Source organism: Syngnathus typhle, linkage group LG8 (genome assembly GCF_033458585.1).
Source record: "Syngnathus typhle isolate RoL2023-S1 ecotype Sweden linkage group LG8, RoL_Styp_1.0, whole genome shotgun sequence".
Lineage (NCBI taxonomy): Eukaryota > Metazoa > Chordata > Actinopteri > Syngnathiformes > Syngnathidae > Syngnathus > Syngnathus typhle.
The window spans coordinates 11,295,185-11,319,877 of NC_083745.1; the positions used below are offsets into that span (position 1 = coordinate 11,295,185).

At 44.1% G+C, this 24,693-nt stretch overlaps 4 protein-coding genes across 6 annotated transcripts; 3 read left to right on the top strand and 1 right to left on the bottom strand.

Moving 5' to 3' along the window:
* Positions 1 to 801: 801 nt before the first annotated feature.
* Positions 802 to 4,836, bottom strand: si:ch73-52p7.1 (uncharacterized protein LOC100321084 homolog). Of its 2 annotated transcripts, none has more exons than XM_061284899.1 (2): positions 4,212 to 4,344; positions 802 to 1,696 (listed from the first exon to the last, which is right to left on the bottom strand). In XM_061284899.1, exon 2 carries the CDS (start codon positions 1,642 to 1,644, stop codon positions 889 to 891), a length of 756 nt encoding a protein of 251 aa, XP_061140883.1. In that variant the 5' UTR covers positions 1,645 to 1,696; positions 4,212 to 4,344; the 3' UTR covers positions 802 to 888. The 2 variants fall into 2 exon arrangements, 1 of the variants encoding a protein (XP_061140883.1); XR_009715126.1 differs by lacking the exon at positions 802 to 1,696 and adding an exon at positions 3,592 to 3,994 and having other exon boundaries at positions 4,212 to 4,836.
* LOC133158062 (uncharacterized) lies at positions 4,820 to 12,216 on the top strand. Of its 2 annotated transcripts, XM_061284898.1 has the most exons (8): positions 4,885 to 5,019; positions 5,863 to 5,921; positions 6,350 to 6,476; positions 6,569 to 6,750; positions 6,819 to 7,012; positions 7,942 to 8,101; positions 10,253 to 10,368; positions 10,446 to 12,216. In XM_061284898.1, coding segments are annotated over exons 2-8 (1,119 nt in total). In that variant the 5' UTR covers positions 4,885 to 5,019; positions 5,863 to 5,920; the 3' UTR covers positions 10,785 to 12,216. The 2 variants fall into 2 exon arrangements, with proteins under 2 accessions (XP_061140881.1, XP_061140882.1); XM_061284897.1 differs by lacking the exon at positions 5,863 to 5,921 and having other exon boundaries at positions 4,820 to 5,019.
* A 179-nt stretch (positions 12,217 to 12,395) lies between these two features.
* il22ra2 (interleukin 22 receptor, alpha 2) lies at positions 12,396 to 14,447 on the top strand. The gene is made up of 6 exons (XM_061285216.1): positions 12,396 to 12,555; positions 12,628 to 12,748; positions 13,021 to 13,202; positions 13,463 to 13,620; positions 13,776 to 13,930; positions 14,079 to 14,447. Exons 1-5 carry the CDS (start codon positions 12,501 to 12,503, stop codon positions 13,923 to 13,925), a joined length of 666 nt encoding a protein of 221 aa, XP_061141200.1. The 5' UTR covers positions 12,396 to 12,500; the 3' UTR covers positions 13,926 to 13,930; positions 14,079 to 14,447.
* A 305-nt stretch (positions 14,448 to 14,752) lies between these two features.
* On the top strand, positions 14,753 to 22,929 carry adss2 (adenylosuccinate synthase 2). The gene is made up of 13 exons (XM_061285215.1): positions 14,753 to 15,048; positions 17,440 to 17,542; positions 17,832 to 17,900; positions 17,973 to 18,023; positions 18,098 to 18,164; positions 19,962 to 20,069; positions 20,161 to 20,242; positions 20,301 to 20,427; positions 20,941 to 21,095; positions 21,267 to 21,391; positions 21,454 to 21,551; positions 21,628 to 21,777; positions 21,921 to 22,929. Exons 1-13 carry the CDS (start codon positions 14,890 to 14,892, stop codon positions 21,971 to 21,973), a joined length of 1,347 nt encoding a protein of 448 aa, XP_061141199.1. The 5' UTR covers positions 14,753 to 14,889; the 3' UTR covers positions 21,974 to 22,929.
* The last annotated feature ends 1,764 nt before the right edge of the window (positions 22,930 to 24,693 follow it).

Below are 24,693 nucleotides of genomic sequence, written 5' to 3' on the forward strand. Positions count from 1 at the left end.
ACCTGTCAGGTGCGACCATTCACGTTTAGCATGTTTGTCATGCTAATGTGGTTGAGCAGGTGCCTTGTCTTGAAAACTACACACCTACTGAAAAAAAGTACAGACTGGTTGCAGGTCAATTGCAGGTTACATCAAAGCTCAAAATAATAGCTTTTGCATCGTTTGAGAGGCAAAATTAGCCTAAAAAATAGCCCTTTGTGTGTCTTTTTAATGACGCCACTCAGCTAGCAAGAGCGAAACTGGGGGAAGAATTACGTTTGTTAGTCAGAGGGGTGGCATATAAGATTAAAAAGATTAATATAACATCAAATTTGTGTAATATCAGTCATGTCTATTTTCACGACAGGGTGGTAGGTTTAGATGATGAATGTTCTCAAAAGCTGAGATGCCAGACCAGGGAAGGTGAGGGGAATCCGGTGAGCAGCCATTCAAGTACGAAACAAAAAACTAAACGAGATTCAAACCCTCAACCCGAGGATAGTGAGGCACATTTGCACCACTTGTGCTCCAGGTCGCCCTTGTTGTCCAGGTCTGCTTGAAAACTCACGTGTATCTGCCGCCCCCTTGCGCTAATTTGTGGTTACTGCCATGGCGCAAAAAAGGGGGTCGAAAAAGTGCTCGAAAGGTTATTTATTGAAAGAAATATTCGTAAATATTTTGTAGTATTTTATAAAGGTTAATAGTATAACCGAAATCGTTCAATCAATGGCGTTATTGATGAAATGGTCTCTTTTTATGGGTTAAGACAGAATCCCTCTTGTCATGGCCTCATACGTATGAAAGGAGAGCCACAGCTGCCGGTTCACTTTTCAGCCATTTATTGAAGATCAATAAAACATTTCAACATAATGGCTCAGGTCTTCCTGGTGACTATTAAATGTGATGCGTTTAATCCTCGCTTTGCTCCCTTTTATACACAAAGCTGACGTAGATGACGGACGTTTCCGGCAGTTTGGGCAGGCGCAGGTCGGGAAAGGGCATGGTGCCATCGCTGTCGATATGCGTCTGCACCGTGTACACCTTGACGCCGGCGGCGCCGCCCCGCAGCACTGAACCGTGGATGACGCCCAACCGGGCTTGCTCGTGGAACGCCGCCCCCAGCTCACGCCCCAGGAAGATGTCCTGCACCTGCGCCACCGTGGCCCGACACCTCCACCTGTCGGCGTCAAAATGGAGGTCGTTGTCGCTCTCGGGCTCCATCTTTCTTTGGGGTGTTTGCGGGAAGTCGATGACGCTCAGTCGCTCCAGGTGCTGCACCGCAAAGTGTCCCTCCAAAGAAAGGGCGGCGCTCTCCCCATGCCTGCCGCTGCCGCAGTCCATCAGCGTTAGGTGGAGCACCTCTGAGTTGTTGAGCAGGCGGGCGGCGTTCCGGGGCGACGTGTACCACACGGTCAGGCGCCGCATGTGGAAGACTGGCGAGGAGAAGGGCGCCGCCGGGAGGCGTCGTAGACTTGGCATTGTGATGTCCCTGCAGCAGCAGGCATCCAGAGAGGCCTGGTTGCACGCGTCCGGCTCTTGGCTGCACGAGTAGTAGTAGAAGCTGTCGTGCGTCACGTAGGCCAAATGCAAGTCCGAGCGCTGCGGTGCCGCTGATACCCACAGCAGGACGCACAGGAGCGGCACCGGGGGGGCCAGGGAGCCCATCGCTAACGGGCACGGGGCTCGGCCACCACCTTGATTGGTACTCCCATTCGACCTGAAATAAGATGAGGAAACCCAATGTAACCACAGACCCACCCTGCCAAATTTGCCAAGTTTATAAAATGAGGTTTAAAAAAGCCAAAGGATCTTGAGTGCTGCCAATCAACTCAACCAAAAACCATAAGTACAACCTCGACAATTGGATGCTACTTTGTCTAGCATCTTTCTTATGTCTATGCTTTTTTTTTAACTCGCCCTCCTGCCTTCTCTCTGTGATGTGCACTCACTCATGGCCAACAATAAGGCACTCTAATGTCTAAGCCCATTTGCTGGCTGTCATGTCGGATGAAAACAATCCAAGGTTCCCTTTCTTCGTGCTTATGTTTGTCTTGCTGCCTCTATATACTGCATTCTCAAACGAATGACTTGCCATGACTTTAGTGGGGCAGCTTTAAAGAAAAACAAAAAAACTCAACACCCTCAATATGTGATCATGCTGTGTGAGTGTTCCTAATCTTTTGACTGACATACTGACGACGTACATACTGTAGCACATGTGTTTTTCACTAATTCGGGTTTTCTAGCGTGCATTCTTAGCATATGAGCGCGTCGCTCTCGGTCTTGGTTGCTAACAAGTGAGACGATCTGGGGACATCTGGACTCAATCAGGTCCTTCGCCACTGACTGTGCGCCGCCTCGCTTTCGGCAACGCGGCAGACATAAACATCTACTGGGGAGCAACTTAGACACCTGCTGACCTCATCAATTCAGTCTATAAAAAAATAAAAGTACGCACAATATGAAATACACAAACATTGCAGAGGACTTGTTTCTCACCTTGACTGCAAAAACGGTGGCGGGGGATGCTGTTCGCGATAAAACACTTTCCTTTCAGTTTGCTGCTTTTTATAAAATATGTGTGTGATATATCTTTACATTTAATGCAAAATTAAGGACTTTTGGTGGGGGAGAATGCAAAATATGCATACAAAGCACATTACACACACTTGAGTTTAAAGAAGAAGTCAACCCCCAAAATGTTTGTTCAATATAAATAATATGTTGTATGCGTTCCCACTAGTCTAAACACAATATTTGGATAAATATTTTTTGGTGGAATATGAATTAAGCAGCAAAATCCAACCGTTAAAATCCATCTCAGGGGCAGCCATTTTGTCTCTCACTGTCGACTGAAAATGACATCACAGTTGCTCACGGCTCAGGTAACAACCAATCACAGTTTAGTGATGTTTTTGTTAACTAGAAAAATATTAAGATTGTTTCCTTTTGAAAAAAGAATACTCCCTTTAAAATCAGTTCAAAATCCAAGCACAGTAGTTGATTTTTAGGCCGCATGATTTCCTTTTCTTGAGCGTAGGCTTTAGTAGCAAGCCGTCTTCCACTTGTCACCCCGATTAAGGATAATTACAGCAGGACTTGGACCGCTTACTGGGGCATCTCCAGTTCAGTCTTTGTACAAAAGATTACATTTCCTGTTTTGGCTGCTTTGCCGCATCCATTCTGGCAAAAGCACGCAGGCACACTTGACCGCTGCATTCCTGCTCTGGCCTTGGCTCAAATGGAACCAGAACACAGTGTTGTCTTTTTTAAAACCTATTTCCCCACAACTTCTTTACCCTTTACATTCTGTTATCGACAGAATGTGTCTTTCCTTGGAATTGGAAACGCTTCTTTAGAATTTGGCTGAATTTATGGTTGTCGTTGTTTGTGTTATTTGTTGGGCTCACTCACATTGAAACAAATTACAGCTTGCAAGATGTCGCTGTCTCCTCGGCATCTCTAAATAGAGTTTGTGCAGTTGTAAACAAAACTCAGCACACTTTTGTCTTTGTTGTGAGGGCTCTCTCAAATAAAACAAAATGGTTTTAAAATCATTATGAGAGTATGTATTACATTCAGAAACACGTAGAAATAAAAACTGAAGCGGTCTCTAGTTTCAGGCTCACGTTTAAATATTTCCATTGTATACCAGGAATAAAAAAATAACTGGAATGAAATGGAATATCCCTGTGAGGTTTTTAGAATTGCATAGCACAGGCATCACCTAATGATTCTTCATATTTGAGAAGATTCAACATCAACACAGTCTCTGTTTATGTCAACAAGAACCCACATGTGGAATATGTTGACAATTATTTTTTTTCTCTTCCTTTCTGGCTACAAGATTGTATCAGTCCCACGATCTGGATTTTGACTTCATTATGCTCGATGGATCAATTTGCACTACACTGATGTCGGAGCGGGCTTCGTGTAAAGTTTAGTGGATCCATACTGAAGGGAAGGAAAGAGTGAGGCCAGCTACCACGGCAGCTGAAGTCTTTCGGTGACGAGTCTATCAGCAAAAGAATATTATGTAACACACATGGAGGAATGCAATGACAAGTGTACATTACAAAGTATCACCGTTGCCTCCCCTTACACACACACAAACAGACAGACAGACACACACGCACGCACGCACACACGCGTGCACACACGCGTGCGCACACGCTTAGAGCATCATTTTTGACAAACGTTATGTAGTAGCAGTATTGTAGCGTGTAACTCACCACTGAAGAGCTTCTGCGTGACTGCGTCGGGGTGTGCGGCAGCACGGGAAGAAAAGATCACATGTTGGCTTGACGTCAGGATGTGGGAAGTTTCCCGCAAGTAAGCTGGAGTATGCAAAAAAAAAAAAAAAAGCTGGAGTATGCGCTGCTCTCACCAATACATTAGGCACACCCAGCTGCATATTTAGCACTTTTAGGCCTGTCCAGAATTGCAAAAAACGTTTTTTTTGCATGGATTTGTTGGTTTTATACTGGCAAGAGTATACAGGGCAGTTTGGGGAGGTTTACTATGTTCTATATACGGTGAAAAAATAGAAACAAGCCGTTTTTCATGAGCTCGGGTGAAAGTTTTATTAGCTTACATTGTAATTTTGCTCCAACAGTATTCACAAATCTGTAAGAATCGTTTATTAGTGAGCATTTCTGTTGTACTTCTGAAACTCAACTCACAAATGTGTCATATCACGATGATGATTAGATAGCATGAATATTGTACAGTTTACTTATTACTGGCTATGCTTTCTTCTGCACGGTACTTGAGTACAATTTATTTTTATTGAAGAAAAAACCGAGAATATAAACAGTTGGAGTGTGTGAAGACGTCACTCTGACGCTGTGCAACAACCGGAAGTTGTATCCAAATGGAATCGAAGTCGGTTCTACGCAAAGCTTTCCTGTGTCGTTGCATGGCTTGTTGTTAGCATAAACGCCGCCAGTGGGTCTCTGGCTGTCGAGGACGCCATGAAGTGGCCGTGTTTGAACACTCTTCTCGTCACTTTTTTCCTCTTGGGAATCGGATCGGCCCACGGTAAGAAAACTGCCCTCATTTAGCTAGCCTGCTCGAGTCTGTCACTGCGGTTGGGATTCGGGACACGACTAATTCTTGCAATTGCAGTAAACAATTGCGCCTACATTTATTAATGGGAATTTGGTGACAAGGCTAATTCCTTGCATGCGTCGCTCCGTCATGTCCAATTAAAATTAGTTACTGTACTAGCTACCATAGCCATCATGGAGCCTTTGCACTACATTGATGTCAGTTTAACTGAAAGTATGTTTAGTGAATCGACGAGTTAAATTGAATGCACATATTCGTCCTGAAAATTGCAACAGCACAGTGGTAGGTTAGTATACAACTTAACGTGATCATTTATTCCTAACCAGTTGCAATTCGAAAAGGTAAACAATGACTTGCCATTTTAAGCAGCTAGCGCAATAATGGGAATTCGGCAGCTTTTGTTGTGAGACAACCGATCATGAGTCTAAACTGCAAACACATCACTTCCCCTTCGTAGTCTTTAATGTTGCCACAAAGAGTGATTGAACCATTGTCGCAAAACAATTTGTGTATAGCATGTTGTGAATCGCCAGGGCCGCTTGTATTCCTCCTGTACATGTAATGACGGTTGCATCGGCGACAACCACAGTGTGAGCAGTTCAACGGCACGTGAGGCAATTTAGCGTCTGAGTATTCCCCTAAAGTTCAGCACACATGCCTTGTCGTCACAAACACAAGAGTGGGGCTTCCCAAGGCAAAACGACACCCCCTGCATTGACTTTCTTTTTGTAGTGTTTCGTCCCAGCCCAGACTGCAGCACACACCCTCAACCCGCTGCCCTTGAACGGTTTCCTCTTTCTCTTCCCGTTTCAGTAGGAGACCTCTGAGGCGAGCGCCATGTACCAAAACCCACACATGAACGATCATGTAGAGTAAGCCACATCACTGACATTGAAACCCACCACCGTGATTTGACAGGAAGTGAAATTGAGCGCTGCGGTCGAAGACCTTTTTTGGCAGGTTTAACTCACTGATGCGGTTTGATCGTGTCTCACCTAGTCATGTTTTGACATGTGTGCGTAGTTTTTGATAACAAAACGAAAGCACCGACAGCAATGGCTTGTGTTACATTGTTGCTCGACCTGAAAAAGAGCAAATGTACTTGCTGCCTCTGTGTGAATGCAAACACAGACGCCAGGGGCAACAGGGGCTTCAGCCCAAAGAAAACATTTCATATTAAATCACAATCTCTGTATTGAGGAATTAAAAAAGAGCTACCCACATCAAGAGTGATTGGTCTCCAAAGCTGGTGTGAATGTAAATAAAGATGTATTATAGTGTATTAAATGTGTCTCCTCAGTGGCGCCCCCAAGTGATGTGATTTTGCACTGCAGCAGCCTGGTCAACAAGGTGGCATGGAGCTATGACAACCCACCTACGGGACTCCGATTCCGGGTGGACATCGGCAGGTTCTACAAGTCGCCGGGGTTTGTGTCCTCCATCCTTTGAGTGTGAGAATGTGATTGGCTTCTTCTACCCAAGCCTAAAGTGATCAATTGTTTTGGCCGTCATTCTGCAGTAACATTGGTCCGCTGTGGGTGGACCCGCCTGACCTGCAGGCGGATGTGTCCTTCCTGTCAGACCAGACGGAGGACTACTTCCTGGCGGTGACCGCCGTCCTCGAGAAGGAAGAATCGGAGGCGGCTCCCGCCGATGGCATTTCCTTCAGCTACAATTTGGACTCTCCTGCTGCTCAAAAATGTGAGATTGGCCATGTTTCCATGGTTACAAGTGGAGTAGAGATGCAAAGGGCTTCCCCTTTTCTTCAGGTTCCTTGGACCTCCCTCCTGTGACCGTGCTGGACCAGCATGATAACACGGTGCTGATCAGCTTCCAACATCCGTGGCTCACGTACGAGCATGCGCTTGTTACCAGTCTTCAGGCCGGAGATAAGAGGAAGAGGAGACACGTGCAGCCGGACAACCCTCTGCCCGTCTTCAAATACGATGTCACCATCGACAAGGTAGGCCTCCAACTGAGGGTCCGCCAGACATAGATTGACAGTCTGGCCAATTATTGGCCCTAAAGAAGTAAAGAGGGGGGGACAGAGTGGCTACAAACCGATATGGAACATATTATTAGAACACATTGCTCAATAAATAGTGTTAATGTTCTCAATTATATTTGTTAGATGCTTGTCATTAGCTGTTATGTTCTGCAGCTAATAAATAGCTTATGTCAAACTCAGTCATTGTCATTTCCTGCTACCTTGTGGCATTGAAAGGGAATTATAGCACATGATGAATCTTTTTAGGATTTTGATTTTCATGGCTATTTTTGAGAGTGAGAGAGTAAAAAGCTTTTGTTATAATTCCAACATAATTTGGTACATTTTAAATCACACGTGTCAAACTCAAGGCCTGGGGGCCAGATACGGCCCGCCACATAATTTTATGTGGCCCGCGAAGACAAATTGTGCATCAAATTCATGTCATTACTAGAATTGCAAATTGTCTTCACTTTTAATATCTTTTTTTAAATATTTGACCAGTTTTTACTCACCAGATTTGAAAAAGAGTTCTTTGTCAGTTTGCTTTGTAGCTTTTACTGTATATAATATGAGGTGCTCATACATTTATTTGGGCTGACAGTCATACTGGCCCTCCGAAAGAAGCTATGACTACAATGCAAAAATTAGTTTGACACCCCTGTTTTAAATTGACGTATTGAAATATCTTTCCCCTTGTCAAACTTTGAATTAATCTTGGAAAAATAAGCATGCAGAAATCAACCATCCTGACAAAATGTTTGTTCTTGTAAAGGTGTTTTTTTTCCCCAAAATATAATTTATATTAACATCAAAGAGCCCATCTTAATTGATGTGTGTGTATCTGGCGCCTCCTAGTGGCCACGTCTCCCTTCCAACTTACCTTGCCCCCCCCCCCCTTGCAGAAGCCATTTGCCGACCTGCGCTGCACGGAGAACGTGTGCGAACACAACCTGCCCGTGGACGCCAGCGAGCAGAAGCACTGCGCCACGATCAAGGGGGAGCTGGAGAGGATTGGCGTTCTCGGCACACAGGACTACTGCGCTCAGCCCATGCAGGAAAACAGTTGAGTGTGTTCAATTGCGACCGCTCACGTACAGCATGACGCGTTAGACCAGGGGTGGGCAAACCTTTTGACTTGCGGGCCGAATCGGGTTCTAAGTTTTGACCAGGGGCCCGAACCAGGAGGAGATGGATGTAGTGTTTGTGTGAAGTAATATAAATGACATGTAAAGGTCATTGCATAAAAGGTTTTTACTTTTAGTAGATACTAAAACATGGATATTAAAAAAAAAAAAAGAATCTTTTTGAAAACAAATGCATTTATTAACAGCATTAAAAAAATATTTCCCCAAAAAACTATTATCAGTGATTCTTATTAAATACGACACTGTTATGATGAATAACATTTTCCATCACTTGAGCGCCTGCAGGTCGATTTATGAAATATGTTTATCTAATGAAGCAAAATCACATCCAACGGCAAACATTCTGACCAAATACATCATCTTGAAGAATAAGTGAAAGAATACATCTAAATAAAGTAACAAAGAAATCAATAAGTAAAAAAGTTATTTTAAAGTCCCAATGATCGTCACACACACATCTGGGTGTGGTGAAATTTGTCCTCTGCATTTGACCCATCCCCGTGTGATCTTGATCCATCCCCTGGGGGAGAGGGGAGCAGTGAGCAGCAACGGCGCCGCGCTCGGTAATCATTTGGTGATCTAACCCCCCAATTCCATCCCTTAATGCTAAGTGCCAAGCAGGGAGGCAATGGGTCCCATTTTTAAAGCTTTGGTATGACCCGGCCGGGGTTTGAACCCACAACCTTCCAGTCTCAGGGCGGACACTCTACCAATAGGCCACTGAGCTGGTGTATTATATTAGTGGTCTCCAACCTTTTTTGCGCCACGGACCGGTTACATGTCAGAAATATTTTTGCGGGCCGGCATTTATATAAATAAATAATACATTTACCGTATTTTCCGCCCTATTAGGCGCACCGGGGTATAAGGTGCACCTTCAATGAACGGCCCATTTTAAAACTTTGTCCATATATAAGGCGCACCGGCCTATAAGGCGCATAAAATAGAAGCTTTACTGCAACAAACTGAGGTTGACTAGGGTTGCGGTATGCACCCACTAGCCAATAACCAACGAGCCCTCTGTAAACAATTGCGTTTCTAAAACGATCTCCTATAAAATGATTGGAACTGACTAAAGTTCAATCTAACACATTGGTACTACTTACCTATGTTTCCCTTCCATATCGATCCGTAGATTTACTCGAAACATGAACAGAGCAGCCTATTTTGACATGAAATAGCCTCGCGCGTATAGCAGCTATCGTTATAGCATTAGCCATCCGCAAAAACCCATGACCCTCAGCTCGCAATCTCCCATGAGCCTCAGCAAAGTGTAAACAATCGCGTCTCTCAAACGAGCTCCTATAAAATGATCAGAACTGACTAAAGTTCGATCTAACGCATTAACGCATTGGGGACCACTGTATTATATTATAATATTATAATAGTATTGTTGGTTTCCCTTTTTTGCTAGTGCATCATAGTCTGGAGTAAAATTTGTTGTGGTAATTCTTAGGATAGAGGCGAGGTGTCGGTCCGTTAACCTAGATCTGTGACGGGCTTTGTTGACGTTCATGTGGCTGAACATCTTCTCACACGCGTAGGTCGAGCCAAATTGTCCACTCTTTTTTTAACATTCGGCACTCAGTGTCCACCTTTCTTTTCTTCGGGCCACTCATTTTAATGGAAGGATTCCAGGGGAAGGTTTGTGGGTGGCATTAGCGTAAAACTGTATCTGAAAACTCAGCGCGCGAATTACGAGAATATTGACGTCACAGCCTACACTCGAAAATCGGCACTGATAGATGAAATTACTACGTACTACTGAGTACGCACACGCACTTGTGAGTGTGCACCGAGCTTTCTGACACGGCTCCCGGGAGTAAAAGCGCGGGCGGGCGCTTCCCCATCTACTGGGGGAACATAGTAATTGCAGGCAAAATGACCCCAAAAAAAATTAATAATACGATTTATTCAGGTTTGGCGGACCGGATTAAACGGCTCCGTGGGCCGTAGTTTGCCCATGTCTGCGTTAGACACGTGTCGGTCCTCAATCGCCGAGTCATGTTATAAGAAGCAATCTGTTAGCGGATGCAAATACACTTTCATTTTTCTTTTTTAAATGTAGAGAACATCATCACCACTGTGGTGGCGTCTCTGTTGGTCCTGGTTGCCGTCCTTACCGTCCTCCTCATGATTTGCTGGAAAAAGACCAAAGCCTCATCCAATCTACCATCCTCGCTGGTGTGAGCTTTGCATGTCCGTGTCGTTTTGATGCCTTTGTCTGACATTTTTCTTTTTCTCATGTGTGCACCTTGCAGCGCTTCAACGGATTTGTTGATGAGACCCCCGTAGCATCCCTGTCGGTTTCCAACTCATCCGTGCCGCTGATTGTGGAGGAGAGGCCCGTGTTGCCTGGCGAGACAGAGCAGTCTGGCGAGCCGCAAGTGCACGAAGAGTCGGAGCAGTCCGACGAGCCGGAACTGTCCGGAGAGGATGCCGCTGGTGACATGGAGGATGAAGAGCATCAGGCGTACATGGGGGGCGAGCGAATAGAAGAAGATGAGGACATGGAGACTTCGAACGATAATGGCTACGAGAAACACCAAGTTATCGTCAGAGTGTCATCTGACGAGGACATTGAGGGCTATCGTAGCTGAATCGTAGCTGAAGGTTTGAGTTAAAAACGTTTTCGTTCCTGCAGCTTAACATAACATCTAAGTCAGCACTGCTAGAATTCCCCCCGCCCAAGAAAAAAAAAAAGCTTGTGCTCTCTTCATGAGGTCAAAGATCTTAAGTTGTGATGCTAATGCAATTGTCTGCAAACCTTTTGGACTTTCGAGTCTCGGGCGCTCCAATTGATCCCGCGCAAGGCTGCACAGAAAGCGCCAATGTGAACCACAATACTGTGATTCTTGCTCACTGGAATTTATTTTGCTCGTGTGTTTTCTTTGATGTTCATGAGATATTGCACCTAACTGCACCTATCTCTTTCTTTCTCTTTCGCTCTCTCTGTAGGTGTGTGTGTGTGTGTGTGTGTGTGTGTGTGTGTGTGTGTGTGTGTGTGTGTGTGTGTGTGTGTGTGTGTGTGTACATCTCTCGCTCTCTCTCTCTAACTCGCTCTAACTCTCAACTCTCACACTTTGAACCTGGTAAGAATTGTTCTTGTTTTTTTTTTTTTGGTCGGGTCGAACTAAAAAAAAAAAAAGTGCTCAAACATGTTTTTTTGTGTATGACCAGAGAATTTCAATATTTTTATGTTCTTTGCATGGTCTTGTAATGGTATGCAGAAATGTACAATTTTACTTCCGATACTTCAGTTGTCAATCAATCTACGAAAGCAATCAGTAGTTCAGTATGACTTTAGAGTCTGTGCCTGTTCCGTCTTTTCCTGTTTTGATATTTATCAAAGGCAAATATCAGTGTTGGTCACATGTGAGTAACAAGTACACACTTTATTGAATTAAATTGATCATTTCTCCATCAGAATTTGTAGGGAACACGTACATCCAACTAACTGCAATGTATATAGATTAATGATCGATCATTAAAACAAAATGACATTCAAGTCTAAGCGCCACACTTTGGTCAATGTTTGAGCGAGGATGTTTACAAGCCCGCGATGCAAATTCGTTTTGACCGGCAGCTAAAGAAGTAATATACTGGCTGACATTTAACGTCTTCCCCTGGAACCAAACCTGGGACTGAAAGTGTTTGTTTGTGGGTGTTTGCTCTGATGCCTGCCGGGGAGCTTGCCTTCCTCTTTGCATGCAGAGTGGAAGTGCGATGCACACGCACGCTTCCAGTAATTCGCTTCATTGTCTGCGGTCCTGTTATTGAGCCAGGAGTTCTTATACTAAATGGGCTCACTGGTGAAATATTCAACTTTTCAAAGTTGCATTTATGATTTAAATAGCGCTTTCGCAACAGCTGTTGCTGTAACAAAGCGCTCTATTGTGTTGTATTCTTTGATATTAAAAATATTTGTTAAATTGTTTTTGTAAAATGAATATTGTTGACCTCTTTGCAAACTTCCTGACCATGCATTTCTTCAATCCCAAATAAAGTCCAGATGTTCTAATGGTCACTTTAGCAAGTGTGTGTTGACTCCTATTTAAGAGATGCATCCTGGGTTTTAAGCGGGTGTGTACACTTATGCAACCACATTTGTACAAGGCATTTGGGCTGTGGGTGTGTTGACCTCATATCCGCAGTATTCCTCTGCATGTGCTGGCATGTTGAAAAAGCACTTAGTCATTGTTCACATGGATTTCTGTCAAAACACGTGGCCAGTGGTCTATAAGTTGAGAACAGAAAGAGGAAGTGGGTGGCTGTTAAAGGTTGGAGGCTGCAGGGTCCGTCTGACAGTTGGCAAAATGAACCGTGTGCTGATTGGAGGCCTGCTGCTGCTCAACATCGCCACAGTGGCAGGTTAACAAATGCTGTTTTTTTTTTTTTTACACTTTATCGTATTATCATGTTGATGTCTGGTGTTGTTTTTAGTGTCCAAAGTGTCGCCGGCTCCTGCACACGTCAAGTTTGACTCTGTGGACTTTAAGAATGTCCTTCGCTGGATGCCGCCTGCCAACTGCAGCAACTTGCGCTACGATGTCCAGTGGAAGATGTGAGGACATGCAAATAACACACAAAATCTGAATTTTATTGCTTTTACAATACGTGGACAATAATGTCACAAGTGCATTTCCTATGGAGTCCAGCAAGGCTTCTTTTGTGGTTTACATTATTTCCATTTTTTTTTTAAATGGCAAAATGAATGCAATGGAAGAGCCAAATGAGATGTTTTCCCAAACGGAGATGACCGACGTTATATTGAGAAGTATGAGACCTAATAATGACATACTATGTCATGATTGTGTGCTTCTTTGTGCTGGTCAGTTATGGCGATGCTCAGTGGCGGGATGTGGACGGCTGCCAGGGCGTCTGCAAGAGCCACTGTGACCTCAGCGGGGTCACGTCGGACCTCCAAGAGTGGTACTATGCCAGGGTGAGAGCATCTTCCTCATCGTTGAACAAGTCAGCCTGGATCCTGTCCCCGAGATTCAGCCCCCGATGGGACAGTGAGTGTTTTTGTTTCAAGACATGGCAAAAGCAATAATGGCCTAAAATGGCCCCAACCAATCAAGATGGCAGACTTTCTGTGGTTTTTTTGGGCATGGCTTCTTTAAGACCGCTCAAATTGCACATTGCCAAAGGAACCACATTTTGGGTTCTGAATTTTCTAGAATAAATGCTACCTTGAGTTTCATGATTTATGCTGAACCCTGACACTTTGTAGCCATGTTTGTCCTAAAATGGTCACTGTAAACTAAAATGGCAGCCAAAATTAGCGCACCGCTGCTAAGGCTGAACGTCAGTGAGAAAGGCATCGTGGTGCGCGTGAGGACCCCCCAGCCCGTGGCCAGGAAGATCCAAACCAGTCGCCTTCATGTCACTCTCGTCTATGTCGTCTACCTCCTCAATGAAGCGGGCAAGGAGGTATGTCTCAAGCAAAAGTGAGAATAAGTGCACCAAAAAAAAAAAATACACTGAATTCACTTTAACCCCCAACCTCACAACTCCCAAAAAAATAATCTTTCATTGCCTGTGGACAAAACTCCAAAATCCACTGAGGTCATATTTTCTTTTGTCAGGAGATGTTTGAACTGCTTTGCTGCTCGGGGAAATTTGTGATGAGCAAAGTGGAGCACAAGACGAAATATTGCTTCCAGGCTCAGAGTGTCGCAGAGCTGCAGGGACACCGCAGCGCTCGCGGACCTAAAAAGTGCATCACCACCACATGAGCATGGTAACATAACACAACATAACACACATATTTGACATCAATAATAAGGCATTCCACGTAAAACACATGATTAAGAGCATTGGACATGCACTCATTTGACTCATTAGTGCGTGTGTATGCACATTCGTGCATCTGTAAATTTGTCCCACAGATCTTTTTCACATGATGTCCATGGCCACTTCCAAGATGGCCAAGTGTTTGACGGACGCGCCATCCCAAGAGTGCAAATGGTTTTGATATCTTTGATGTTGACACACTTATCAAGTGAAACGACTCCGTAAGCCATCACGGCACCCACATGTGGAGCTCAGAATGATGACATTGTGGCGGACCTCAGAACATGGTCTCTCACCCAGCAGGCCTAAAGTTAGGGGTGGGGTCCTCAGTGATGTCATGCTCTCTTTGTATCTTTGATTAATTTTGTCTAGTCAGTTGTTGGCAGACAGCCATAGAATAATGACGCATTCCTCCGTTCTGCCACAATTGATCAATTAATACATAAATAAAAGCCGAAAACATAGTGTGCAATTAATTTTCAATTATTTATGTATTTCAGTCAGAATAGTGTACAAAAATTAAACATCTAAAACGTAGAATGTGTCACGTTTTGATACTCATCACAAAGCCTTGTTTTGAGAGCAATCATTCAACTACGGAGATGGCCTAAGTACAAACATCTTAACACAAAATGGAAACGTAAAGTAACGCTCAAGTTTTTTATTAAAATAAGATGTTTGTGCTGACTTTTATTCATAAATTCCCTCCCAAAATAGCCCCAAATCGCGCAACATTCACCTACTTCCTGGTTGTTGACACCTGTGCGCATGCGCAGGGCGTGTTACTCTGTTGCGTCGAACGTTGCCGTGGGAGTGGGCTGGCGCCTGGACCACTCCATTCAGATCTATTGGCGAGCCACAAATTAAGCGCTAGTCAGTCCCAGAGCCCCCCAGCAGCGGTCGGATATGTCGGAAAGTGGGTGCCAGGAGCCGGCGACGCGGCCCGGCATACCGTCGGTGGGCAACCGAGTAACGGTGGTGCTGGGCGCGCAGTGGGGCGACGAGGGGAAGGGCAAAGTTGTGGACCTGCTGGCGCAAGACGCCGACATGGTGTGCAGATGTCAGGTTGGTGTTGCGTTCACTTGTTTCGCGCTCTTGGTTCCCGCCTCTATCACTGGCTGTATTTCCTTCATTACTAAAAAGATGTATACGTGCATCTCTACGTTGCTACCCCTTTAACTGGCTTAAAGCCAGTATTATCAGACACTTTGTTGCCAACGGTGTTTTTCTGCTAATGTCACCTTGACGTCTTGCTAGGTTCACGTATTCGTAGCAGGTCTTTGAAGGCACCTTATGGGCTCCTTCGAAGTGACCGACAAGCTTTGAACTAGCAATAATGGTGGACACGTATAAATTACGTGATGTTCGTCCTATTTGACAGAACGGGACTCCTACACTTGGGCGAGGAATGAAGAGTATTACAAGGCGTCGTGAAATCAAAATACTGCAATTTTCTTCACAAGTCACCACTATTCTCACCCGAAAACTTAAATATTGTTACATACTGATTATGAATATGCAACAATACACGAATTGGGTAACGTTGCGAATAAACATTGCATTTTAATCATGCAACCAATGTCCGAATTAAGTAAATCCAAAAGATTCAGATGTTTTTATTCTGTGCAATACCCAATTCACCACAATCGGTAGTGTGGTTGACCTATATTCATATGGTACACTATTTAGAGCCAATACCAAAAACATGTTTACTAAAGCCAATATTTGACATTATTATGTCAGCAGCTTTGTGTACACTTTCTCGCTGCCCCTCACTAGAAATTGCAGTGTTCAAGAGGTGCGGCGTGGCGTGTGCCAGGTGTTGTTTCAAGAGCTTTTTATAAAACAGCCTTTGCCAGTATTCTTGGCTCGGTGGTGTTCTTTACTGACCCGTGAGGCACTTGGTGTTTAACAACCATGCTGGGGTGACAGACTGAGCACCCGGCAGTGGTCTTTACAATGCGCCGTTGTTTGTCTCTTGGTGATGATTGGATGAGGCCAAAGCAATGGTAAACCTGTTTGTACACAACATGCTCGCAATATAGAGCAGGCGATATCAACATTTTGTAATTTTGTCACACTGCAGATTACGAAAGTGAGCAGGAAATGTAACCGCCCCAGGCTCTAAGCTGCATGTCAACTCTCTAAACAAATACAGTCTAGCTCAGCCTCTGGTTAGCGGACTTCATGTCAAGTCTTATAAAACTTTTTAGTTTTGTCATTTCCTGCTGAATAAATACTGAACATTTGTCATTCTGCTACACTGCGAGTGACCCTCAATTTCTTGTAATAGCGTGTGTGTCTTTTAAGCGCTGGATGCGTCACCACCTGAAGACGAGGAATCATGTTCCTCAAATAAAAAAAAAAGGTCACCTGACTGTTCTGTTGCCTGCCCCAACGCTAACTAATTACTAATGTTACGACACAGGGGTCACTTTTGCCCGGAGAGTAAGCAGTAATATGAGCACACACACACACACACACACACACACACGTTGTTACGTAACCTCTTCCGTAGAATTGAAGTACACCTTCACGGAAGCCCTGATGATCAAAAACGAGCTCTTCAAGGTAAAGAGGCCCATTTTCCCAGCAACAAGCACGCCGAGAATTGCCACTCCTACATTCTGACTTTGATTGAAAAGATTTCAAAAGTATTTCTGCAGAAACGCAGTCCACTGTCTTGACAAACTAGACCATACTGTAGAATTTATGTTTGGACCATGAAGGGTCGAGTTCTTTCACCCGCTTGTCAGCAAGAATTATTTGGTTCCAAAAAGCTTCGTCAGCACGCCTGAACAAACCCGTTAAAACAATGAATGTTGTATATTTAAGTTTGGTCATTGCAGCCCTATTCAGTTCAGAGCCTAATAGGGCACCAGATACTTTACTTAGTGAGTTAGCTTCTTTATCGTCAGCCTAATTGCTATAACTCAACCAATCAAACGTATTCGTCCCTTGGCCCTTGACACGTTCCTCGGGCTCGCCGAGCATGTCACATGTCCTCGGCCTTTAGTGATAATCTGTGCAACGTGGACAATTTCCCAAGTGCCTCTAGATTCTTTGCGCGGTGCTGGGCGAAGTCACGCACGTCTTTAAAAGGGCAACGCCTTTCTCTACCTTTGGGGTGCTGTTGTCCGCGTCCAGGAATAACCACAAGCACATGTGGTCGCGGCACATGCTGCCTGCACTCCATTTATCGCCTCGGGCTCCTTGGGAAAAGGGAACACGTCCTGGTCACGGGGCAGCTCAGCGGCTCACCCACAAGTGCATTCAATATGGAACTTGTCGTGACAAGTGGCAGAATATTTCCGTTATTCAGCTATAACTGCAAATTGTTGGACTTTGGTGTCTTGCTCTCTACCGAGTAACATTCCTGCTTCTTGTTGCGACTATTCGGTTTGCATTCCCCCTTCCCAATGGGCAGAGATGGATGTGTGTGTGTCTCCTCCGCAGGGCGGCAACAACGCGGGACACACCGTGGTGGTCGACTCAGTGGAGTACGACTTCCACCTCCTCCCCAGCGGCATCATTAACCCCAACGTCACCGCCTTCATCGGTGCGTCTTGCTCGGCGTCGCCCCAAAAGTGCCATTTCCACGAGGCCACCTTCTCGTCTTCCATTTGCACGACCCACCCCTTTACTAGCTGGAGCGCTCCCACTTCTGTTTAGTGCCATCAACATGCCTTTTTGTGCCTGTTCCCTTTTAACTGGCCTCAAGCGTAACGATTCTGACTTGTAGCCAAATGTCAATGCATCTGCAGTCGCTTCATTAACTAATGGGGTTAAAATGTCCCCCGGTCCGCTCTTCACCAAGCGTTCTTCTGCTTTTGTTCTTTCCACACCAGGTAACGGTGTGGTGATCCACCTCCCGGGACTGTTTGAAGAGGCCGCAAAGAATGAGCGAAAAGGCAATAGTGAGTTGATGTGTGCGTGCGGCGCTGGCTTCTGTCAACACGCCGAGCGTTAAACTGTCTTTGGGGACGCAGGTCTGAAAGACTGGGAGAAAAGGTTGATCATCTCAGACCGGGCGCACATTGGTGAGTCCCGTCTGCGGGATGCGTGTGTATGTGTGCGAGTGTGTTTCTCAACCCTTTCTGGGGCTTCTCGGCAGTGTTTGACTTCCACCAAGCCGTGGACGGCGTTCAGGAGCAGCTGAGGCAAGAGCAAGTAGGCAAGAAGTAAGCAAACAACCACACACCTTGACCAAAACTAGTTTTAAGCGTGTCAAAAAAGAATTACACAATGGATATTATTTTGATGTTTTTTTTTTTACAGTTTAATGTGAAAACAAAATTAAGTGTAGGTGGTGCTTGTGTACGTTACAAAACAGATTTCAAAAGCATAATAAAAGAGTAACGTCTCGTAAAAAACATTTTTGAATTAAGTTTATGTGCGGATGCAATCTAAAATATTCGACACACAATACACTCACTTCTCAAAGTCTCGGCTTGGGATGGTCAATTTGATGTTTTTGTTTCACAGTCTGAAAGGATTTGTATTTGATTTACAATAATCCCTCATTTTCCGCTGGGTTATGTTCCGAAAAGAGTCTGTGATAGGCGAAGTCCTTGAAGTAGAAACCTTTATTGCTTTTGCCATTATTATACATGTATATCATTGATATATTGAAAGAACAAAACCTGTTTTCAGGCCCAAGCATTTGTGACGTAAAGAAGAGAAGTAAATGCTTTCTTACAAATAACTACACTAAAATAATTTTAATCATAAATACGAAGCACAAATAATTTTAATCATCAATGCGAAGTACGTACTGTCGTCATATGTCTTGCTATTGATTGGTTATACTAAAACTCAGAGGATTTGTAACATAACACCTTAAGTTGAGGTGAGTATAAGTCTCCCATTCCATCTCAAACGCGATTGAGCATGCATTTTACCTGATTTGGAAAATCATCACAAAAGAGCTACTGCAAGTGTTTGACTGAACAGTTTCCATAAACGTACGTAGAGGATTCCACACTTCTGCTTGTTGACGCTATTATCTTTACTTTTTCTATTAACGGCGTACGTGAAGAATGTCGAGCGGGGGCCTGCGAAGCATTTAGTTTATTAGAAGAGAGGCTCCAGTGATTGCTTACAAGAGTAAGCTGACGCAACTTCATCTCCTTAAAGCCCGAGAGGCTCTGCCAAAATGCGTGTGTGTGTTAGAGAGAAAGGGAATGCTTTTAAAGGCTCGGGTAGATTGCTGCAAGCAACGAGCTGGTGTCTTTCCAACATCTTTAGGCATCCTTCAAGTGGCGCCCCGATGTCAAGTCGCGCCTTGCCAAATCTCTCTTAACAACACAGACATGAAGCAATAATGATGATCGCAGAGATTCATTTACAGGTCACGACCACAAGAATAAGCACAGGATCAATAATGTTGGTCCAAACGGTATTATTTGGAGTGCAGAGATATATTTATAGTGTTTTGCATTCCTGTTTGGAACTCTCTCATTCAAGGACAGGAAATGGAATGGAATCGTGACTACCGCTCTTCCGCTTTTGGCAAACTGGTTTGAAAAGGCTGTTGGAGAATTTACTACTTGCGGTCTCCAAATTTTGGGGGATGGTTTTTATCAATCCTGTTCCTGTTTCCATAATATAGAGATTGCATTTTGTTCTTTTTACTGTACTAAATGTGAACCAAACTGTTTTATTTCCTGTTTTGTAGCTACACACTTTGCCGGTGTTAATGATAAAATCCAATAGCCATCACGTGTGAGGATAGTTGCCGTGCACGTTCAGCTAATTGCCCGTGTGAGTGTCATGTTACTGGTTAGCAAGTCGAAAAGGGAAAATGCGGTGTCGGCAACAAGCAGGTGCTCCCGAAGTCTCAAAGGGCATTCAGCGGTTCGTAATAAGTTTCTGATGGTCATGTGCTAAATCCAAATATTCAAGCGTCTCTTGAGTAAAGGTGATATCACATTGTTACAATGACATGCTAATTTTTTCTTTGTTCTTGCATGGCTTAGTCTGGGGACGACAAAGAAGGGCATCGGTCCGGTGTATTCGACCAAAGCGGCACGCAGCGGCCTCAGGATATGCGACCTGCTGGCCGACTTCACACACTTCTCCGAGAGGTCTGCTGGGCCTCCGTCGTATGCGACTTTCCGACAGGAATGCACTCTTCTACCCGATTCTTCAAACAGCTCATTTTTATGAACGGCGCAGGTACAAAGTCTTGGCCCGGCAGTACCAGGCCATGTACCCCAGTCTGCACATAGACATGGACGGCGAGCTGGCCAGATTAAAGGTAAAGACTGTAATAATACAAATAAATGTGTTACATAAATGTTTTATCCCCCCCCCAGACGTACGTGGAGCAGATCAAGCCAATGGTGAGGGACGGTGTGCACTACATGTACGAGGCTCTTCACGGGCCTTCCAAGAACATCCTGGTAGAGGGAGCCAACGCAGCACTGCTGGACATCGACTTTGGTCAGTCGTGAAGCGCACACATTCTTCAATTGTGTATGACTAAACACACACAGTAGTTGTAGTGCCATTCACCTATTGTGGATTTTTTCTGCTAAAGAGATTTTGCGGAAAACATCACGCTGCCTGAAAAATATTTTCATAGGTTTAACTGTATGCAAGACGGGTTTTAGTCATGTTTTCGAGTGGCCGCAAAAGCAACATTCTGCTCCGTGGGTAATTAAAGTCACGCATGACTTTTGTTGGGCATTACCGGAGAACCTTCGGCGCAATCGACACGCCGCATTGCCAGCGGTGTCCGGTCGCAGCCACTCGACCTGACCCAGCTGCCTTGCCAACTATATCAGGACTTGCTAAATTAAACGTGTCACGCCAACCTGGGGCACACCAGTGGTGTGAAATTTCAAATTTTACTCCTTACTTTTGAAAACAGCCAAAAACCAAAAACGGGTTAGAGTAAGAGTAACCCTGATGAGCGAGATCATAATTTTCTCAACAACTTTGTGTCTTTTTCAGGGACATACCCGTTTGTGACGTCGTCCAACTGTACGGTGGGTGGGGTGTGCACGGGTCTCGGCATGCCGCCGCAGAATGTCGGCCAGGTCTATGGAGTGGTCAAGGCCTACACCACTCGGGTGGGCATCGGGGCCTTCCCTTCTGAACAGAACAATGTAAGGCATTGACAACAAACAAAGCTATCTTGAAAGATGGCTTCGTAATACTTTTTAACATCAATTCATCAAAAGTGAGCATTTCCTTTCTGTACCAATTTTTTCTACTTCACCTTTTCCTTGTGAGCCAAAATCTATTTTAACTTGCTTGCGCCTTTTTCTGGCCTTCAGGACATTGGTGAGCTGCTGCAGAGCCGTGGCAAGGAGGTCGGGGTGACCACGGGCAGAAAGCGGCGCTGCGGTTGGCTCGACCTGGTGCTCATCAAATACGCGCACATGATCAACGGCTTCACAGCGTGAGTTAACCACCTCGCTCGCAAATATTTGTTGCCGGCTAACTCCCTTTCCACCCTCGTAGTTTAGCACTAACCAAACTGGACATACTTGACGTCCTCCCGGAGATCAAAGTGGGCGTGGCGTACAAAGTTGACGGGCAAACTATACCGTACTTCCCCGGTGAGTGATGGTTTGGTTTTTTTAACCACTGTAAACGCGAGGATGCGGTATTCAATTGTTGTGACCATGTGGGCAGCCAACCAGGAGGTGCTCTTGCATGTGGAGGTCCAATATGAGACGCTGCCAGGCTGGAACACCAACACGACGGCCGCCAGGAGCTTCGACGAGCTCCCGGAGAACGCCCAGAAATACGTGTGCTTCGTCGAGGAGCACGTCGGAGTGCCTGGTACAAATGCACGCACAGACAAAATGACAATTTCAGTGCATGTTTGTTCAATACTTTCACATTGTTAAAAACTAATTGTAGGCAGGAAGCCATTGTGTGACTTTTTACACTGACTGAAAAGAGTCATTTGTGTTTCCTCGCAGTCAAATGGATCGGAGTGGGCAAATCACGGGAGTCCATGATCCAGCGCTTCTAGACACCACCGACCTTGTCAGCCTTTTCCTCCACGCACGTAGGCAGCCTAACTACCTGACTGGACTCTCTTGATTCCCGACATGACTGTGGAATTGGGAAGGCATTTTACACATGTATCGTCAGAACCGCTTCTGTGCCGAGATTTGAAACCTCATCAGCTGTTTGTACCGGAGCCTCAATAAGCTCAGCATACACCAGCGCCATTAACACACAGTCGTGCCGTGCCGTATCCGTCTGTTCTTCTGTTTTAAAGATGCTTTGTGTTTCTTTCTGTCAGGTGGAAGTGGCACTTTTCTCACCGACAGGTAGCAGGTGTGTCAAACTCATTTTTGTCGCGGGCCGCATCGTAGTTACAGTTTCCTGTCAACCCAAATAAATGTACGAACGCCTCATATTATATACTGTATAAGCTACAAAACAAACTGACAAATAATTTGTTTTGAAATCAGACTAGTGAAAACTTCTTAAATATTTTAAAAAGAAGATTTTTAAAAGTGGACAATTTGCAATTTTAGTGATACATCTACTGCACCATTTGTCTTTGTCGGGCTACAGAAAATGATGTGGCGAGCCGTACATGGCCCCCGGGCCTTGAGTTTGACACGTGGGTAAAAGGGATCTTTTCATATTTGCCTTTGTTTGCAGTCAATGAAAACGACGCAACCAAAAAGAGATTTCAAACTTGTAGCCACTCGTCTTTCTTCCTGTTACACACAACGCATGCCCCTGTTTTTTTGTAACGGTTTTATTCACACTAAGTGAGTTTCCCTTTAATTGCCACAGAAAGTCTGGTGTAACGCTTACTCTTGGGTTCTGATTGCTGTTACTGTTGCACTTTTTTGTAATTTAAATAAATTTTATGGATCAGAGCAAATGGAGCTCGAGCCTCACAGTGAAAATTAAATGTGGAATACTGATGTTATTCATTTAGAAAATGTAATATACTGTATCCATACATGTATGCTGTACGTGTGTTTTTGTTTCAAATCTAATCAAACCAAAAATTTAATGTTAAACAAAAATCTATTTTTGTATTTATATGTTAAAGTTGTGGTCATAATTTAATAAAGAGAATACTTTCTAGTTACAGAAATACAAATGAACTGAAAAAATCATTTGTAACAGTAGGATGTGCTGGAGCTAAAACAACCGTTAAAAATATGTTTTAATTTGATATTATAGTAATTACATTAAAAATTGTCAGGATTCCTTTAGATAGTAAACAATTATTGCTAAGCTTCTGAATGTGGTTTATATATTTTCACTAAAACAATACTTATGACATTATACATATATGACATAAGTATATATATATATATACTTATGACATATATATATATATGTATATGTATATATATATATATATATATATATATATATATATATACTTATGTCATTATACATGTCATAATAAAATGGCTCTCTCTCGCTCTCTCTATATAGATATAGATATATAAAACTAATATATCGGCATTGTTAAAATGCCATGCCATCCAATTACAAAAAAATCACTTCAAGGAAAAGATAAATTCAGGGTGTCGTAAATTCAAGGTTTCACTTTGACCACAAGATGTCGCCCTTCAACTGCAAATGATGGAAACGCTCAACGCACCTGGAAACTGTTACGCTTACTGTACAGTTTTTACTTTTCTTTGTGTAGATTCTCAGTCAACCAGGGACTCCGTAAGTGTTAAATCAAAGCACGTAGACGTCCATCAATTTGTTGTGTTTTCTGTAAACGGTTCAAGAAGATGACTTGGACAACTGCATTAATCGGCTTACGTTCCTGAAGTCTTTGAACGTAGAGCTCAGCTCTCCAAGCACAGTTTCACCTGCCGCTCATTTGCATCCACTCGCTGGCCTTCCTGTCCACATTTGACTACATCTGCATGCCCAACAAACAAACAGGCACAGATGTGAGACCCGTGCACTCATGATTTTTACATACATAACAAAAAGGCCCACGATGGAGCCTTTCTTGAGACTTCAGTTGCAGGCCAACTGCGCACCTCGCCCAAGCAATTTTTACATGTTTCCTCCTCATCTGCCACCCCTCCCCCTGTTATTCAAGCAAGGCCCCATTTTAATCCAAGTGAAGCCTCTTTGTCCACTGGAAGAGACTGGCTATGCGGACAAGCAAATGAGTTCTTTCTCCTCTTTGGGCCCAGTGTGGCGTTCAGGCGCTCACGCTAGATTGTGAATTTACAGAAAAGGGCCCCTTCACATATCCCCTTGAATGGAACAATCTTTAATTTGTGGTGTAAGTGGGCGTGTGATCTTTTGACCGACATACAAAGACCACGATTGGAAGTCAGCCATGCCAGTCCTCAAAAAAGTGTTTTATGACTTGTCACGTGGCATGTGTTGTAACAATTTAAGAATTGGAAGGTGATCTGTGCTACCATATTTGCCCAACCGTGCTGGCTGCAAGGAACCATATTTGGTCACTTACTATAACTTGCAATGAACACCAAACCTTGAACAAGGTGATTAAAAAGTATTAAAGTCTATAGTATAAGAAAATGTGAACTTGAATCAGTATACTTGGTTGTATAAATTAGCAGCTAAGTAACAAACAAATGTCAGTGTTAATCTTTTTAAGGATGCTTTATAAATGGTTAAATATGAAATAGAGCAAGACTCAACAGTTGACCCCCTGACTGCAGAATGCATGGCTGTTTTTTATATATTTTTTTAACCCTCTGCTTTGACTTTCTGTGT

Bases quoted from the DNA above. Each gene is read 5' to 3' on its own strand.
- si:ch73-52p7.1 (XM_061284899.1), bottom strand. From the start codon at position 1,644: ATGGGCTCCCTGGCCCCCCCGGTGCCGCTCCTGTGCGTCCTGCTGTGG.
- LOC133158062 (XM_061284897.1), top strand. From the start codon at position 4,953: ATGAAGTGGCCGTGTTTGAACACTCTTCTCGTCACTTTTTTCCTCTTG. The intron at 6,477-6,568 runs GTTTGTGTCCTC...GTCATTCTGCAG, and splicing joins AGGTTCTACAAGTCGCCGGG to TAACATTGGTCCGCTGTGGG. The intron at 8,102-10,252 runs GTTGAGTGTGTT...TTTTAAATGTAG, and splicing joins TCAGCCCATGCAGGAAAACA to AGAACATCATCACCACTGTG.
- il22ra2 (XM_061285216.1), top strand. From the start codon at position 12,501: ATGAACCGTGTGCTGATTGGAGGCCTGCTGCTGCTCAACATCGCCACA. The intron at 13,203-13,462 runs GTGAGTGTTTTT...CTAAAATGGCAG, and splicing joins ATTCAGCCCCCGATGGGACA to CCAAAATTAGCGCACCGCTG. The intron at 13,621-13,775 runs GTATGTCTCAAG...TTCTTTTGTCAG, and splicing joins TCAATGAAGCGGGCAAGGAG to GAGATGTTTGAACTGCTTTG.
- adss2 (XM_061285215.1), top strand. From the start codon at position 14,890: ATGTCGGAAAGTGGGTGCCAGGAGCCGGCGACGCGGCCCGGCATACCG. The intron at 18,024-18,097 runs GTGAGTCCCGTC...GCTTCTCGGCAG, and splicing joins CTCAGACCGGGCGCACATTG to TGTTTGACTTCCACCAAGCC. The intron at 20,243-20,300 runs GTAAAGACTGTA...TCCCCCCCCCAG, and splicing joins GCGAGCTGGCCAGATTAAAG to ACGTACGTGGAGCAGATCAA.